Source organism: Chinchilla lanigera, unplaced genomic scaffold, assembly GCF_000276665.1.
Source record: "Chinchilla lanigera isolate Chin_1 unplaced genomic scaffold, ChiLan1.0 scaffold00015, whole genome shotgun sequence".
Classification (NCBI taxonomy): Eukaryota; Metazoa; Chordata; class Mammalia; order Rodentia; family Chinchillidae; genus Chinchilla; species Chinchilla lanigera.
The window spans coordinates 10,251,480-10,269,032 of NW_004955416.1; the positions used below are offsets into that span (position 1 = coordinate 10,251,480).

Consider the following 17,553-nt stretch of genomic DNA (forward strand, 5'->3'; position numbering starts at 1 on the left):
CCGAGCCCGGGTGGCGGCGGCCCCGCGCCTCACTTTCCCCCTTGTCTCCTTAGGCGGTAACCAGCGTGAGCTCGCCCGCCAGAAGAATATGAAAAAGCAGAGCGACTCGGTTAAGGGGAAGCGCCGAGACGACGGGCTTTCTGCTGCCGCCCGCAAGCAGAGGTAGCCCCAGGGACGGGACGGGACGGGACGGGCCGGGAGAGCTGGGGCAGACCAAGGGTCGGACTAGGGAAGAGAGCGACCTCAGGGCGTCACACTGGACTAGTGAGGGGCAGAGTGCATTGCTTCCTCTAGGTTTTATTTCCTCCCCACCCTTTAAATTGTTAGGTCACATCCTTACTGGAAGGACTGGGGCGGATGCCTGCCCTCGGTCTGATTTCGGAGTGCCCCTGGGTGTGACCTTAAGGGCAAGGGCAGGGAGCTTCACATTTCGAGCACAGTTATGGTTATGACAGTCAGTACTTCTGGCCCTCCTTATAGTTCATTTCTCCTCCCTTCTGGCAATTTGCTCAGTGGTGCTGCTGGGTGTGGTACTCAGCACAGACTAGGGAGTGTTGGACCTACACTGGCCAGACTTTTGACCCCTTGGGCTACAGCCAGATGGCTGTTGATGGAGACTTGATTGCCTTTTGAGCCTCCGCTGGATTCCTCTTGTTCTCCTAGGGTGGGAATACAGCAGCCACATGCTGAACTTTGTCCCATCCACTTCCATCTTATCCTTTGTGCCCTTCACCCCCCTGCATCTTATTCTTTTTGCCCTCTGGTACCTCCCAGTGCCCCATCATCTCTACCCCCAGGGACTCGGAGATCATGCAGCAGAAGCAGAAAAAGGCAAACGAGAAGAAGGAGGAACCCAAGTAGCTTTGTGGCTTCGTGTCCAACCCTCTTGCCCTTCGCCTGTGTGCCTGGAGCCAGTCCCACCATGCTCGCGTTTCCTCCTGTAGTGCTCACAGGTCCCAGCACCGATGGCATTCCCTTTGCCCTGAGTCTGCAGCGGGTCCCTTTTGTGCTTCCTTCCCCTCAGGTAGCCTGTCTCCCCCTGGGCCACTCCTGGGGGTGAGGAGGTTACCTTTTCCCAGTGTTTTTTATTCCTGTGGGGCAAACCCCGAAGTATTAAAAGTAGCTTTGTAATTCCTTGAGCGCCTGGTTTGACTGGGGATTTGGGGGGATGGGGATGGAAGAGTGCCTGCCCTTTCCCATGGTAAGGGGAGAGTCTTTAGACTCCTAAGAGACTATGTGGTTATGTAGACTTAATGAGTGGAACATCACAGGAGAAGTTTTTATTTTATTATGACAAAGTACTCTGGATATGTGGTAGAGGACTCCTCAGAACCAGACAGACTTCTTTTCTGTGATTTTTGTCCCCAACCCAGACTTTGAACACCATCCCAAGGATGGAGTTGAGGGCATAAGAGGGAAGGCTCCAAGACCTAAGTTTATACTGCTCTTTGTTATTCTTCCTCGGGTTGTTTGTCTGCTTGAAAGTTGGCCAAAAAAATCCTGCTGCTCCCTGACTTTCCATGGTTAGCTGCTCTCAGGTGTTCACATTCTTTTGTCATTCTTCCTGGAATGAGGGTGGTTTTTGTTGTCTGGCTTCCTTTGACCTTAATTAAGATGAGGATTAAAACCTGGGATAGCTTCTGTGGTCCTTTCTTGCTGTGCCCCAATTTGTTCTGTGGTTCTGGGCTTCAGCCCCTGTGCCCAGAGTTGAACGGCTTATTTTCGTTGTTATCTGCAAGGGCAGATCCAAGTCTTGAGTCCCTGTTGGTCTGTCCCCAACTCCCCACCTCACTTTTGGAGCCAGGAAAGAGCTGGTGCCACACTGTCTGCTCGGGTCAGCAGTGGTTCCTGAGCTGCTTATTTGGGAGTTAGGCTTTTGGATTGGGATAAAGACATAAATAAGCTCTAGTAAATAGTAAACTGCCCAGGGCTTTCAGTCCAGGCATAGTATTGACTTAAGCTAAGGTGAGATAACTCTCCATTATGTCCTGAGGTATTGGGGAGGCGGGGCTGGATAGCTCCCCTGCTCCAAGATTAGGGGTACATGCCAGTTTCTTGAAAGATGGGGTTGTTATCTGGCAATATTAAAGGGATTGCAGTGTTACCTGAAGAGGTAGCACTGGGGGTCCTGGGTGGAGGACCAACAGAGCGGTGCTAGTAGCATTCCTAGAGAGTACACAGGCCCAGCATAAGACAGTCTTGCTGAGCATGGTGGCGCACACCTGTAATCCCAGCATTCAGCAGGCTGAGGCAAGAGGATCGTTTGGAGTTAAGAGGCCAGCCTGGGCTACAAAGTGAGCTCAAGGCTAGCCTGAACGCTTAGCAAGACCCTGTCTCAAAGACAAAAAAAAAGGAAAAAGACAGTCTTGACCCAGAAGGTTGCCCAGTAGCGTTGGTGAATGACTTTTCCAGTTCTGCTTCCTCATATCTGTGGAACCAAAGACTGGTTAGAGGATACATGGGGCCTTAAACTGTCCTTACCTCCCCACAATCGTGGAAGACTCACCTGAGAACTCTTTGGAGTGGCCTTGAATTGTTCTTTTCCTTAAAAAGCTAGGATTTTAGGAGACTATCTCAGCCCACCTGCATCTTACTTGAGCGAGTAATGGTATCCATGACAGTAAAGCAGAAAGGCAGAAGAGCTGTGGGAGAGATCCTGGGCTTGCCTTGGAGAAGCTGGAGGGGTTTCTTGGTCAGCCAGCCTGGCTGCCCCACTGCTTTACCCTGCGGGGAATGGGGAGGGTTGATGGGAAGCAATATTGCTTCCTTCCCCCACAGCTTCTTTCATGAAGCCTTTTGAGGGCTCTTTGGCGCTTTATACAGAGTCCCACCATTTTTTAAGACTCATCACTTGACACTCACTATCCTCTGGCTCCACTGTTAGGGGGCACTAGAACCAGTGAGGGCTTCTGCAAAACAGGAGGCAGCATGTTGCAGAATGGCTTCCAAGGACTGAAAGTGTTGATCTAAGAAACTCTTTGAAAAAGATTTCTCTAGTGTAAGAAGCGGAGGCACACCTGGGTTCACGTTCTAGCTCCAGCATATAACTGGCTATGCAAACTTTGGTAAGATGTTTTAATCTTTTGTGCCTCAATTTCTCCATTTGTAAAATGGAGCAAATACCTACCTCACAGGGTTGTTGTGAGGATTAAATTAAATGAGATTATGTAAATTACCTAGCACAGTGCCTAGCACATTGTGGGTACTCAATAAAAGGTCATAGCTAGAATCTGAGCATTGTGGGTAGAGGTTGGTAGGGTGTGTGTTTGTGTGTGTGTGCACGCGCGTATGTCTGGGTTGGGGAGGGTGTTGGGGATATTGAGCTCTTGATCTTCACCTGGAACTCATAGCTGTCAGCCATGATCCACAAGGGCCTAAAGTCTTCAGCCAGATCAGAAACCTCATTGGTGAGAAAAAAGTTTTCAAGCTGGTTGAGTCAAAAGTGAGGATTCTTTGGGGGCATTTACAGCTGATTTGTCCACATTAGTAATCCCCAGGAGAGTACTACTAACCTGAGCCACTTTTCAACAAAGGTTTAGAAATCCATGCATGTGAAGGCCCTGAAATCTGTACAAATTTGAATTCTCAGGTCATTCTCCCCACCCCCATCATCTCATACATATCATCTGACAAAGTGCTATTTTTAGAAATTGTCCCTGTTCATTGGAAGCTTTTCTAGTTCTAGTCTTACTCTAAAGTTTAAATAAACCATGGTCCTAGACATTGTTGTGACTGACCCTCCCAGTCCTGGGCATCTTCCCTTTTTAACATCTTCCCCCTTAACATTTTTACTCACCAAGCAAACAGCACACAAATATACATGATGCCCTCAACACGGCTAGTGAGGTGTGTGGTCTTTGGTGTTGCCGTTCTACTTAGGCAGACATGGTATGTTCTGTCCTTGAAGGGTTACAGGCAGGGAGCAAGAGAAAAGTGTTTAGAATAAAGAGTTGAGTGTTTGGCAAGAGTGGAAAAGTTCTTGACACTGGTAGTCCAGGTCCTATCTCTGGAGGATGGCTGGATAATGCAGAGAAGGTCAGATACATGATACAGCAGCTGATGAAAGAGGCCTGTAGAAGGCCATTTTGGGGTTGCTCTGGGAGAATAGGTATCTTTTTTTTAACACGATGATTTCTGCAGTCCCACTGCTACTTGCACTTTTGCCTCCACATCCCTTGGGAGAAAACAGATTCTTTTATTGGCTAATTGACAGTGGAAAGTCCAGTGACATTTGCTAAAATTCTAAGTCTGGGGGCTGGGGATTAAGCTCAGCGGCACAGTCCCTGCCTGGCAAGTGCAAAGTCGTGAGTTTGATTCCTGGTATCGGAAAAAACCAAAACCAAAAAAAAAAGTCTCCCCCAAACCTAGACTATCTTAGGGCATTGGTGGTGAACCTGTGGCACACATGGCAGCAGGCTGTATCATTGAAAACTAAAGTTCACCATCACTGGCTTAGCTCAAATACCCACTCAGATGCAAAGAGCGATGGAGAGGAGGCCACAAAAACAGAGGTGCAGGCTAAGCATCCTATTGAGCAGGCAGCCAGCTGGATGTGAGTAGTGGTAGAACAGAAACAGCTTCCACACCCGCCAAGAATCCTAGGGTGGCCGGCAGTACAGCTAGGAACCAGCTGCAGTCCCAGGCTGCACGTGTTTGCCTGAGGAGGGTGGGAGGAATGGCTTGAAGCTCCAACACTTTGGTTTTACCAATTACTGATGAACGCGGTTACTCATCCCACTTGGGCCACAGAGTTACCGTAGTTCTAAGCTTTTTGGAACTGCTCAGTGGGAAACTGGTTCCAGCAACTTGATGTGCCCTTTGCCCCCAGCCTTCTTGCATCCGGCAATTCTGGACAACCTCTCTTGGAAGAGCTTTTAGGGTTATGTTCCCCTTACCAGTTCTTGTTCCAGGAGTGTGCAAAGGCTCTGATAAGCATCAGCAACAGAATGAATGTGAAGCCTCCACAGATGCCAACGTAATGGCTGGCTGCAAGGTCGGCACCAGTGGGAAATGTAGCTGTTACATGTTACTGCTGCTCTTCCTACCCACTCTGTGTTAGCAAGCCTTTTTAACTACTGCTGACTGAGGTGTGAGATTACTGAAAAAAGATACTCATCAGTAATGACAGGCAGCAGTACAGAGACCTAACAGGAACAGTAGCTTGAGGAATCAGAAGCTGGTTAGGAAGGAGAGAGAACCAGCCTCAGAGCCAGGCACAGTGAAACACACCTATAATCACAGCTACTCAGAAGACTGAGGCAGTCATACGTTTGAGGCCAGCTAGTGATCTAGACTCTCTCAAAAAGGACTCTGGTAGAATGAGTGTTTACCTTGTGCAAGGCCCAGCTGCTGCAAAAACAGCAGATATCCCAACCAAGAAGACAAGGCAAAGGGAAGGTGAGGGAGAAGGAAAGAGCAGAAGTTTTTTGGAAAGAGGACAGAGAAGAGATCCAAGGAAAGGAAAAGAGAACAAATCTCAAGTGAGAGGGCCTGGGAACAGGCTCATTGCACTATATTTCAAACTGTAACTCAAGATACCTAAATACCATCTAGGCAGCGTTTTACATTTTACAAAGGGCATGCATACAATAACTTCATTGTTCTTTCCACTCTGGCTACCCAGAGGGTAAATGTCTGGCTCACTGTCAGCAAGCGCAGTGGAAGCAGGGACTTAAACCTGTTTTCTTTTACAGTGTTACTTATTCCAGAATTTCCTTTCCCTAGCTCCTATTTTGCCCTGTCCCTTCCCCACCCAGAGTACACATAAACCTGTTACGCACCTGTGCCCTCGGGCTGATTGGGGGCGTGGAGGTGGACCAGGAGCACAGCCTGCATTAGGTGGAAGGTGGCCGTTCCTGCACATACTTCGTAAACAGCCCCTAGCCACTCAGCACAGGACAGGAAGAGTGGCCGAAGAGGTGGGCACACAGCCCTGAGGGCATCTGGATGGCCATTCTTAATGCCTGCAGAGGTATGGCCACTCCTCTGTCCCCTGACCCCAGTGTGAATCTGTTGTTTTTCTGAGTGTTCTTCCTGTTTTCTTTCCCCACTTTGCTTACCCCTTCCTGCTTACCCCCTCCCCGTCCTTTGCCCTAGAGCCTTTCCACCACTGACCTTGGCAGCAGGAGGCAGCCGACTGCAGAGGTCCTCATGAGGAAGAGGGGGATGTAGAACAGGCAGCTGAGGGTCACCTCGAGGGGCAGCAGCTGGCACAAGGAACAGATAAACAGAAGGACACCTGGGGAAAATCAGGTACAGGACAGCCAAATGGAGATTTGCTGAGGCAAGGTACACATTAATGTAGTATATAGGAGGTTAATATAGGAGGCTGAGTTCCAAAGTTTTCCGTTTTCTTTCATTTACTCAAGGATCCTCAGAATGCCTTGTTCCGAGCTAAGGGCTTAGGTGCAGGGTTCAGCTATCAGCCTTTCCATACCTAAACATCTGGGAGGAGAGGCGAACTTTCATTGAGGCCAAGAACCTGAAGCGCAGTGGAGGAAAGAAGGCCTGGCCTCATCGGCTCTGCGTGTTTTCCTCCCCAGCTTCAGCCGCTTTGTATGTTTCTCGCTTTCGAAACAGCCTTTACTTTAGGGACCTTTCAGACCTGTCCGCCAAGCTCCCTTACGGCGCCATGCTGCCCGACTGCGGTGCCAGCCCCAGCCCTGCACTCATCACGCCTGAGCCCATCAGACCTAGAACTGCCAGCTTGGAAGCGGACAAGGTCGGCGCCTGCTGCCGCCCACCCGCCCGTCCCGTTGCCCCAGGAGCGGAGGCCACATGAGGTGCGGGGCCACTGTCAGTTTCCCAGAAGGGCGGTTTGCACAGCTGGCCCAGGGATTAGTGTTTTAATGGAGTTAGAATTAGACAGCACCCATCCCGGTTGGACAAATTCCCTGGTGTGTGAGGCGGAACTGTCCTTAGGTGAAAAGCCAGGAAGGTGGCCCGGGTGGTCTGGAGCGGGGACAGTTTAGGGCTACAATGCTTTGCGGAAAACACTACAGTCCTCGAGGAAGTTCCAGAAGCGCCCCATGCTCGCTGAAGCTTCTAGAACCCGGCCACTGGGGAGACCGGCCGGATGCTGGCCCCGCCCCTGCCCGGGCGGAAGTGCGGCCCCGGAAGTTGCCGAGCAGCGCGGCCTGTGAGATAGACATGGCTACCGAGGGGGACGTGGAGCTGGAGTTGGAAACCGAGACCAGCTGCCCAGAGCGGCCCCCGGAGAAACCGCGGAAGCATGACAGCGGGGCAGCGGACCTAGAGCGGGTCACCGACTATGCGGAGGAGAAGGAGATCCAGAGCTCCAATTTGGAGACGGTGAGGTTGCAGGAGCGTCCGCGCTTGTGGCGGGAAGCCCCCGCTTGGGCTGGGGTGCGGGTCCCAGGGCGCGGAGAGGGGAGGACCGCGGCCCTAGGAGAAGCCTGGTGAAGATGCGCTGACGCGTGGTCAGCGTGCGGGAAGAGCCGCCGGGACCCACTGTTAGGTGATCGTCGGGAGCTGTGAACAGTGGTGCAGTGACGAGACCTGTGTTTCCGTAGGCGATGTCCGTCATCGGAGACAGGCGGTCCCGGGAGCAGAAGGCCCGACAGGAGCGGTAAGTCTGCAGCCCCTGAGCCATCCCCTAGCTAAAACAAAGGGCATCCTTAAGCCTTTGTACCGTTCTGTCCCTCTCAGCAATTCCCGAAGATCTGGGCTTAACTTGTTAATGTAAGCAACGCCTCCTGGTGACACTTGCTGCTTAAAGCCTCTAGGGGGAAGCACGGGGATGTTAGTTGAAATCCTTTGTTCATCAGGATTCCCGTATTTGCAAGGCAGCAAGAGCTTGTGGAGGTGCAATACAAGGACTGAAGTACATAATATTTTGCAGGGAGAAGGAACTGGCAAAGGTCACTATCAAGAAGGAAGATCTGGAGTTGATAGTGAGTAGCGCTGCTTTTTACTAGTTCATGGGCAGGGGAGGTTGTTTTGGTTAATTTGGATAGTTTGCTTACATAGGTGGAGTCAGAAGTTTGGTGGCACATTAATGCCAGAAAGGAGGCAGAGGTAACATAGTGGATCTTTATCTTACAGATGACAGAGATGGAGATCTCCCGAGCAGCTGCGGAAAGGAGCTTGCGGGAGCACATGGGCAACGTGGTGGAAGCTCTCATTGCCCTAACCAACTGAAGCTTTCCCAGTCATGTCTCTTTCGCTAACTTATTGCAATAAAGAGTTTTTCCTTTTGCAGTTTCTTTTTTCTTTTGCAGTTATTATCTTGGGTCAAGTGCTTTATACATTTTGCTGTAGGATTTTTTTTTTTTTTTTTCCTTTTTGAGACAGGGTCTCCCTATGCAGGTTATGCTGGCCTTGAGCTCACTTTGTAGCCCAGGCTGGTCATGAACTCACAACGATCCTCCTGCCTCAGCCTCCTGAATGCTGGGATTACAGACCTATGCCACCATGCCTGGCTTTTTTTTTTTTTAACAGTTTTTTTGGTACTGGGAATCAAACTCAGGACCTTGTGCAGGCAGGCGCTGTGCCTCTGAGCTTTATATCCCCAGCCCAGAAATTATATTTTGGAGTATAACTTAAATGATCCTTCCTTCTGCAACCCTTAATAAATCTATGTTCATTATAGGAATGTCCTTTGTGTCCCAATCATCCTAGGTATCAGACTGGCTTTCAACAGTATTCAGGGTACGTTTGGAGTCTTACCAGTTACTGCACCTAATGACCGGTGTCTCCAGGATAGCTTAGGAACACCTGAAAGGCTAGCACCTACCTAGGAGCCACAGTGAATAGATATAGGTTGCCAGCTCAGTTCATAGGCCACCAGAGTTTCACTTGGGGATATGGTAATAATACAGGTATCAAAGATTGTTTTCTGTTTTGATGGTACTGGGGACTGAACCCAGGGTCTTCACACTGAGCTACATCACTAGCCCTTTGTTTTTTATTTTGACACAGGATCTTCCTAAGGTGCCCAGGCTGGACTTAAACCTGCAGTTCCCCTGTCTCAGCTTCCTAGAGTGCTGGATTACAGGTGTGCACCATCTTGCCTGGCTCAAAGGTTATTTTTGATTTTCTTTTTTTTTTTTAATTTTTTTTTAGGGAGGGTCTTGTTACGTAGTTCATTTAGGCTGTCCTTGAACTCATGTTGATCCTTCTGTCTTGGCCTCCTAAGTGCTGCGGTTACAAGTGTGTACCACTCTACCAAAGGTTATTTTTGAACCTAATTAAATGAGAGGCAGGGAGAACTGATCTATGAAAGGTTTGAATTCTGCATCATAACACATTCTATAGTCTATTTCCTGTTGTAGAGAGGCTTTAAAAGTTCAACTTTGCCCAGGTCACACTTGCTGAGTTTATTTTCTCTACTATGAAATAATTGCCTAATAAGTTTTAAGAATTGATGAGCTGGCAAATGCAAAAATCCTGGCTACTTTCCTCATGGTAGACACTCAGATGGGACCCATGTAATTCCTAAAAGAATTACAAAGCCATAGGTGGGTGTGGTGTTATGTACCTATAATCCCAGGTATTAGAAAGCTGAGGCAAGAGGATGACAAGTTCAACTCCAGTCGGGGCATTTGGTGAGATTTTTTTTGTTTTTAGTTTTCTGAGAAGGTCTCACTATGTTGTGCAGGCTAGTCTTGAACTCACCATTTAGTGGAGGCTGGCCTCAAACTAGAGGTGATCCTTCTTCCTCAGCCTCCCAAGTACTGGGATTACAGGCATGTGCCACTACACGTGGTGTTAGCAATATCTTGTCTCAGAATGTTTTTTTTTTTCTTGTGAGTAAGAAGGATTTTGCCACATTCTCCAGGCCAGCCATAAACTCACCGTGTAGTCCAGGGCAGCTTCAAATTCCTGGTGATCCTCCTGCCTCAGCCTCCCGAGTGCTGGGATTACAGGCGTGCACTACTACGCCCAGCTAGGGATGTAGTTTAGGCCTAGGGTACTCCATGTGTTCAATCCCTAGTACCTTGCAAAAAAAGAAAAAGAAAAAATCACGGCGTGGTGACGCACACCTGTAATCCCAGCACTCAGGAGGCTGAGGTAGGAGGATCGTTGTGAGTTCGAGACCAGCCTGGGCTACAAAGTGAGCTCAGGCCAGCTTGAACTGCATAAGGAGACCCTGTCTCAAAAAAAAAAAAAAAAAAGCAAGGCCTTACCAGGATAATTAGATGGTGTGCACAATAGTAACTAATATAACACCCCAATAACTGCTGGTTTTTTGGGGGTGGTACTAGGAATCGAACTCAGGACCTTCTGCTTGTGAGGCAGGTGCTGTGCTGAGCTATATCTCTGGTCCCCCTGTGCTTTTTATATTTGAGACAGGGTCTTGTCATGCAGCCCAGGCTGGCCTCAAATTTGTGGCAGTCCTGCTTTAGGCTCCGCAGTGCAGGAGATTACAGGTGTGTGCCCCCAACCCAGCTTGTCCTCATACTTTTATGTTTGGGCATTAAAATGGCTTAATGATTTTTTCCAGTGAGGTGTTTTAAGGATGTGCAAAGACCCTGTTTTTTCTTTTAAGACAAGGTCTCACTATGTAGTTCAGGCTGGCCTGGACTATGTAAGTCAGGCTGGCCTCAAACTTGCAATGATCCTCCTGCCTCAGCCTCCTGAATGCTGGGATCACACGGGTGTGCCACAACACCCGGCTGTAAAGCACTTTTAAAAAATATGACTAGATTTACTTGAAGCTAAATTTTTCTGAAAACCAAATTTGAAAAGCCACAATGTTGCTATAAAATGACATGCTGCCATTCCATTAGCTTTTGATGCAATTGAAACTTTGCTCTATTATTACATGTATAAAGCTTAATAAGTTCTGCATATCAGTATAGGATAGGTCTCAATATTTATAATAAGGCCAGGGGTCTGGAAACAGCTTCTTGTATTAAAGAGTCATCTAGTGTCTATACTTTAAAAAGAGTATTTTACAAAAAAAAAAAAAAAAAGTATTTTACCATCAAATTTAAACTATTGCTTAATGGGATCAGACTAATACTTTAAATAATTTCCTTCTATGGGCTTAAGGCAAAGGTTATTGAAGTTTTGTCCCAGAAGAATAGATCTGTAGAAATTTCTCATTTTGTAGAAATATTGTGGTTATTCAATGTACCTGTTATTTTTTTTCTACCAACGTTTTATTTGATGGTTGTTCCTTGGGTGTCCTGCCCTATTCTATCTTTCAGCAATGGCAATCTCTGTAGGTAAAAGAAATACCTTCAAATCTTTTTTTTTCCACCATGAGGGAAAAATGACAAAAATGGGTATGGGAAGTGGGATGGTCTATGTAGGTGAGTACTGGGAATGGCTGCACAAGAAGGGGAAAACTCCCTTTCCTAGATTCTTTCCTCATTGATTGACTGAGACAAGATTTCACTAGGTAGTGCATGCTGGCTTTGAACTCACTTATGTAGCCCAGGCTGGCCTTGAACTCAGGGTGATCCTTTTGCCTCATCCTTCTGAGTGCTGGCAGTTTACAAGCACAGGCCACGCCTGGTGATACCTTCCTAATTTTTTTTTTTTTTTTTTTTAGTTTTTTTCCGGTACCAGGAATTGGAACTCACAACCTTGTGCTTGCTAGGCAGGCGCTGTGCCACTGAGCTAAATCCCCAACCCCTCTTCCTAATTTAAAACTTACTTAATTTACTATACAATACTTTGCCTCTTAGAAGTAAAAGGAGGATGAATTTAGAAATATTCAGTGTTCTTTGTGGCAGATCTGGTATTATGAATTCACAGATATTTAGGAAATTTGAAACAGTGATTAGGACAACCAGAAAGTGACCCTGGCTACTCTACAGGAGACAGAAATCAGTTATGAAATCTCAGGTTTTGGATTTTCTGGGTCTGGCTATGTAGTTCAGGCTCGCTTTGAAGTCACTATGCAGCCCAGGCAGGCCTTTCACTCAGGGCAGTCTTCCTGCCTCAGCCTCCTGAGTGCTGAGATTGCAGGCATGCATTATCATGCCTACCAAAATCTCAGAAAATTTAACAGAAGAAATTATCACCTTACATAAAGTAGTATCCTTAAGTTATGATGTTCGTGGGGGAATAAACTTATGAGGTTAAAGTAAGCAATGAAGACAGAAATCATTTAACTAGATTATCCTAGCATCTTAAATTATGCAAATATAGAAAAAATACATTTAATTTGGATCATTTGTGGATCTGTTAAGATATACATGGTATTTTTTTTCTTTCTAGTATTTTAAAGTAATAAAGGTTCTAGTTTGGGTATAAAATAAAGACAAAATAACATGCTGGTGTGTAGTTCTTTTATTTCTTGACACACACATAAATGGATCAAAAATATGTTTCCTTAGAAAAGTTGACTCCAACAAAAAATGCAAAACAGGTTTCAAATAGCTTAAATTTCCTGATAATAAGCCTGCTAACCCTAAGGTAGAAGTAACACATTGTCCATTTATATGCCCTCATTTCTGACTCAAGCTATTGGGCTGGAAAAAGACACTAACAATCCCAAGTAAATATGGGAAGCCATCATGGAGAAATCTAAGATTTCTCAGAAATGGTTTTAAGTGGGAAGCCTCTAATCCCATCTGGATAGTGCTTTTTTTTTTTTTTTTTTTTTAAAAAACAAGTTTCTGAGTATGAGTCCAAATCTCAAAAAGCACCTTCAAAAACGGAGCCACCCAGGAACACGAGTATGCCAGTCAGTCCAGTCAGCTGCACTCAGGGACCATGTACATAATGGAGAAAGAAAATCAAGGACCAGATGCTGAGACTCCCTTTTGTGTCCCACAGTTGGAAGAAGTAGCTGAATCTTACGTAGTTTTCCGCTTCTTGGCAGATGGCCGCTCAAATACATCACGTACCCCTGCTGCCTTTTGTTTAAAGAATTTTGTATTCTGTGCACTCTCTTGGCCCCATGCTGAGTCGAAGGAGGTCGTGTCTTGGTCCACAAGGTGGGTGTATTTGGTACGACCAGAACGTCCAAAGTTCTTGACCTGAAGGAAGAATGGGTAAGTTATGTGACCCAACACACCATACCCCAGCCTCAGCTTCAGTACATTATGTTTTGGTTTTTTCCTCCCTCATGTTATCAAGGGTTCCCATACCTGCATGACTTTGGGAAGAATGGTTTTATTGAAATGGTCCTCCAGGGTAGGTGCACTGAAATCTCTCTTGTATACTTCTTCATCTTCATCCTGTAAAATATCATCTTATCAGTCTTATGGCTCTATTTCCCATATATCTAAGTTATTAAACTCAACAACAAAGAATACTAGAAAGCAGAAGGTTCTGGGCCTTTCCTCAAGAACCTCTATTGTGAGTTTGAGACCAGCCTGGGCTGCAAAGTGAGAACCTGTCTCAAAAAGACAAAAAACAAACATAAAAAACCCTCTACTGAAGTTTTTTTTATTTTGGGTTTTTTTTTTTTTGTTTTTTTTTCCGGTACCAGGAATCAAACTCATGACCTTGCGCTTGCCAGGCAGGCATTGTGCTGCTGAGCTAAATCCCTAGCCCCTCTACTGAAGTTTTAAAATTTTACCAGAATTTCTAGTGAAGGATAGGAATTTAGCAGCAGTGGGGATATTTAGGGTTTAGTATGTAACACTTGGTGGTTATTTGTTTGTTTCTTTGTTTCTTTGGTCTTTCTGAGACCGGGTTTCACTATGTAGCTCAGGTTGGTCTTGAACTCACTTTGTAGCCCAGGCTGGCCTCGAACTCAAAGCAATCCTCCTGCCTCAGCCTTTCTGAGTGCCAGGATTACAAGTGTACATCACCACACCTGGCCAAGCTTGATTTTTATGTAACCAAAACTCATTTGTCTATTAAATATGATTTGTAGGTACTTTTTTGAAACCTAAATTAGTTTAGTATCTATAAAGACACCATTCCATTTCCATATTCTATTTCCTTTCAGAGAGCTGAGGCCAAATCAGAACAGTTGTTGCTAATGCTTCCAAATTCCAGTTGCTGATTTTTCTTTTTTACATTGTTCTGAAGCAAAAAGCAAATGAGAAGCTTGACCACACTACTACTGAAAGTAAACACTTTAGGACAGTTTATTCTCATTCCAGGGGAGAAAAGAATTTGAAGCTTTTGTTATTCCTACTGTCCAATTCTTTAATTCACTTACCATGAAGAAGGCACCCCGGTGATAATACTTCTGTAAGAACTTATATTTGCCTTTAACAGCTTTGTTGGTAATGACTTTGCCATTTGCCCGGAGCTCAGCTCTCCTCTCTTCCTCAGTAAGGTTTCTCATGCGTTCAATTTCTGCTTTCTCCTTTTCAAGCCTGTCCAGGGAGCAAAACCATTCATTAGTATTTTCCATCTTTAGAAAGGTCCAATTACCTGAAAATGACACAATCCCACCTCCTTAGATTCAGTCCCCAGTTGCACAAAAACAAACAGCCAGGGATGTAGCTTAAGCACAAGGTCCTGAGTTTGATTGCGAATACCAAAAAAAAACAAAAAAACCACCAAAAAACCAGGAGTAGGGCTGGAGATGTGGCTCAGTGGTAGTATTTAACAAGGACAACGCCCTGGCCTTGATCTCCAGCACCACGGAAAACACGAACCGAAAGTCAGCTGACCAAAACACAAAAACCAGAAGTTGAACTGGGAGTAGGAGCTAGGCCTCAGCGCTCCCCTCCCAGCAGCCTGTCCCGCTGGCATCATTAACTGCAGACCACCCTGTACTCACGCTTCTCGGTCTTCTCTGTCCCTCTTGATTCTCTTGAGCTCTCGAACCTTCCATGCTTCATACTCCTCCTCATCATTTTCATCGTCAGTATTGAGAGCATCCAGTGCAGCCAGCGACCGCTTGTTCTCCTCCAGCTCTTTTTTGGTTTCCTCTTCTACAATCTGGAGAAGGAGCACAATTCAACATCAGACTTCTTCATCTTTGCAGACCAACCTAAGGACACCACTCCCCCACCCAAGCCTCATGACACCACCAACCTTGAGTGTGTACTTGCGCCTCTCCTCAGCCATGCGTCTGGCTTCCTGCTCCAGCTCCTTCTGCTTTAATGCTTCAGCCTCACGTTCTTGAACCGTCACTCGGTCCTTCCTGCATCACAGAAGTACTGTTATTGTCCAAAACTTTAGAGGGGAGCTCTCTGTCTCTAGATCCAGTTTCATCCAAATCAAAGCCAAACAATCTTTAGTTCTATTGTTTGCAAATAGTGCAAAATAGGAGTCATCCCAGGTATATATATATATTTGAGGTGTTGGAGGTTAGACCCAGGGAATAATCTTTTCTGGTTTTTATTTTTTTGAGGCAGATCTTGCTAAATTGTCAAGATGTTCAGTCTGGGTTCAGACTTGAAAATCCTCCTGCCTCAGCCTCCCAGAGTGCTGGGATCACAAACATGTGCCACTACAACTGGTCCATCCTAGGTCTCTAGGGCCCATTCATCTTTGGGAAAAGTCTAGGGTAGGCAGGAACAAGTTTGCATTTCTAACCATTAGGCAAGAAACAGAATTTGTTCTTCAGGCTTAATTTTCTGCTTGAAATATGCAACTTTGGGCAATTATGTGCTCTTAACTGGAAAGGGAGCTGTGAAAACATACTCAGGCTTTCTGCTAACAAGTTACTCCTTAGCATCTCCACTGCAGGGAAAAGCACCAGCTACTTTCACTTGGGGCCTACACTTCACAAAAACACAGGACAGAAAGAGGCTTTAACTGTTGTCCTGGAGAGTAGTAACTATCTGGATTCTGACCTGGTTTGTGAGAAACGTACTTGCGAATGAAGACTGGTTTAAGGCGGGGCTCCATCTCATCTTCACTGTCTGTGTACTCTTCATACTCAGACTCTGACTCTGACTCCTCTCCAGAACGGCCTTCGTCCTCCACCTCCATGACTTCCATCTCTTCATTTTTTCTTTCCTGTGCTCGCTGACGCATCATGCCACGGCGCCGCTCTATTTCCTGTCCAGGGATACGTTGAAGCCAGTTATTTCAATGCTCTAGGTTCTCAGATGGCCTTTATCACGGTGCAGGTAATTGAACCTCTACTACTGAACCACACCCCCATCCCTAAGATGGCCTGCCTCAGCCTCCTCAGTGCTGGGATTATAAGCATGTGCCACCATATTCGCCTATTCTTTCATCAAACCCAACGAATTCTGATGTGAGTACAGCTTAGCACTATTTTATTTTCAATCCTATTTCCTCAGACAGGGAGTATGATTAGAGTTCTGCGAAAAGCACTGACCTTGTGCCTTTCTGGCCTCAATGAATGAGCACAGCCCCCAATTTTTCTTATATGCAGAAAAATTTTCCATTCAAAAAATTTTCTAGCTGGGCATGGTGGTACACACCTGTAATCCCAGCACTTGGGAGCTTGAAGCGGGAGAATCGTCACAAGTTCAAGACCAGCCTGGGCTACAAAGTGAGTTCAAGGCCAGCCTGAACTGCATAGCAAGACCCTATCTCAAAAAGACAAAACAAAACTTTTCCTTTACCGTACCTCATCATCAATCTCTTCCTCCTCTTCTTCACTGCTATCTTCTCGCTCCATGCGCCAAGCATCTCCTTCTACTTCTGAGTCACTTTCTCCCACCACCTCAGGTTCCACTATTTTCCGATGTCGCGCCAATCTGAAAAACAGGATCTCCAAGTTGAACACCGTGTCACACAAATGAAGGAACATTAACTACATTTCCCTAGTTGCAGAAAACCCTGTCAGTGTTCACTCTATTTGCCTCCACTCAGGGAGAAGTCTTGAGATGGAGAAACTGAGGTGCAAATTAAAGAAACCAAACCAGAGTGGCAGGAAATGTGTTAAATTGAGCCTAAAACATTAAACAAATGTGCAGGAACCATCCAGTGGTACACAGCGAACTCACAGGGTAAGGGCACAGGGATGGAACCCAGGGCTTTCTGCATACTAGGCAAACACTACCACTGAGCTATAGCCCCAGTCTACAGAGGAATTTATTTTATTTTATTTTATTTTATTTTTCGTAATAGGGATTGAACCTAGGGCCTCTGCATGGAAATATATCCCTAGACTTCTCTTAAGGATCTAAGTCATGCTCCTTTCCTTACCCAGTATGCCTTGGTTGCCTCATTTGTAAAGTGGGGATAGTAATACCTATCTCATAAGTGTATTGTGTGGATAAGAAATAGCAAACGTAATGTACTCAGAAACAAGAGTGTAGTGGGCACACAGTAAGTACTATGAAAGTATCAACTATTACTACTGCTGCTGTTATTAATTAACCTGTAGATGTTCAGGTGCTGGGAAACATAACTATATCATTACCTCTCTTCTACATCTTCACTAATCCGATTCTGTAAGCGCCGCAGCCGGGGATCACTAGAGGAATCCTCTTCCTGCTCCTCAGGCTCTGCTTCTTGTTCTTTGGCTTTCTTAATGAACTGAAATTCTTCATCTTCTTCATCTGATGACTCCATAGGAGCATAGTCTGGCCTCTTTCCAGACACATAACGTTTTACCTTTACTTTCTCCATTGAAATCTCACCTGGGGAAGAGAGATAATTTCTTATGTTTCAGCAGCCTCTTTCCCAATATCTTTAAACTCTAGCGCTTTGCAGGGAGGGTCTGTATTCCTTTTTTTTTTTTTT

General features: G+C 46.0%; 4 protein-coding genes across 5 annotated transcripts in view; 2 read left to right on the forward strand and 2 right to left on the reverse strand.

Moving 5' to 3' along the window:
* Positions 1 to 53: 53 nt before the first annotated feature.
* Positions 54 to 950, forward strand: Serf2 (small EDRK-rich factor 2; the record flags this gene model as incomplete). Its single annotated transcript, XM_005381409.2, is given in 2 exon segments — positions 54 to 162; positions 798 to 950. Coding segments are annotated over 2 exon segments (173 nt in total), but the record flags the coding sequence as incomplete, so codon positions are not given.
* Positions 951 to 3,789: 2,839 nt separating this feature from the next.
* Positions 3,790 to 6,517, reverse strand: Serinc4 (serine incorporator 4). Its single transcript, XM_013512418.1, is given in 9 exon segments — positions 3,790 to 4,572; positions 4,574 to 4,657; positions 4,896 to 5,016; positions 5,127 to 5,176; positions 5,770 to 5,795; positions 5,797 to 5,882; positions 5,885 to 5,949; positions 6,079 to 6,238; positions 6,463 to 6,517. Coding segments are annotated over 9 exon segments (750 nt in total). The 3' UTR covers positions 3,790 to 4,469.
* Positions 6,518 to 6,877: 360 nt separating this feature from the next.
* Positions 6,878 to 8,220, forward strand: Hypk (huntingtin interacting protein K). Of its 2 annotated transcripts, XM_005381406.2 has the most exons (4): positions 6,885 to 7,311; positions 7,533 to 7,588; positions 7,862 to 7,913; positions 8,065 to 8,220. In XM_005381406.2, exons 1-4 carry the CDS (start codon positions 6,979 to 6,981, stop codon positions 8,158 to 8,160), a joined length of 537 nt encoding a protein of 178 aa, XP_005381463.1. In that variant the 5' UTR covers positions 6,885 to 6,978; the 3' UTR covers positions 8,161 to 8,220. The 2 variants fall into 2 exon arrangements, with proteins under 2 accessions (XP_013368015.1, XP_005381463.1); XM_013512561.1 differs by lacking the exons at positions 7,533 to 7,588; positions 8,065 to 8,220 and having other exon boundaries at positions 6,878 to 7,311; positions 7,862 to 7,921.
* Positions 8,221 to 12,249: 4,029 nt separating this feature from the next.
* Positions 12,250 to 17,553, reverse strand: part of Mfap1 (microfibrillar-associated protein 1) — a 9,675-nt gene continuing 4,371 nt past the window's right edge. The window contains exons 2-9 of the mRNA XM_005381410.2: positions 17,231 to 17,450; positions 16,433 to 16,562; positions 15,704 to 15,891; positions 14,920 to 15,028; positions 14,663 to 14,823; positions 14,093 to 14,252; positions 13,068 to 13,157; positions 12,250 to 12,956 (exon numbers count right to left, since the gene is read on the reverse strand). Coding sequence (XP_005381467.1) covers positions 12,774 to 12,956; positions 13,068 to 13,157; positions 14,093 to 14,252; positions 14,663 to 14,823; positions 14,920 to 15,028; positions 15,704 to 15,891; positions 16,433 to 16,562; positions 17,231 to 17,450 — 1,241 coding nt within the window. The 3' untranslated portion in view covers positions 12,250 to 12,773. The remainder of the gene's footprint in view (positions 12,957 to 13,067; positions 13,158 to 14,092; positions 14,253 to 14,662; positions 14,824 to 14,919; positions 15,029 to 15,703; positions 15,892 to 16,432; positions 16,563 to 17,230; positions 17,451 to 17,553) is intronic.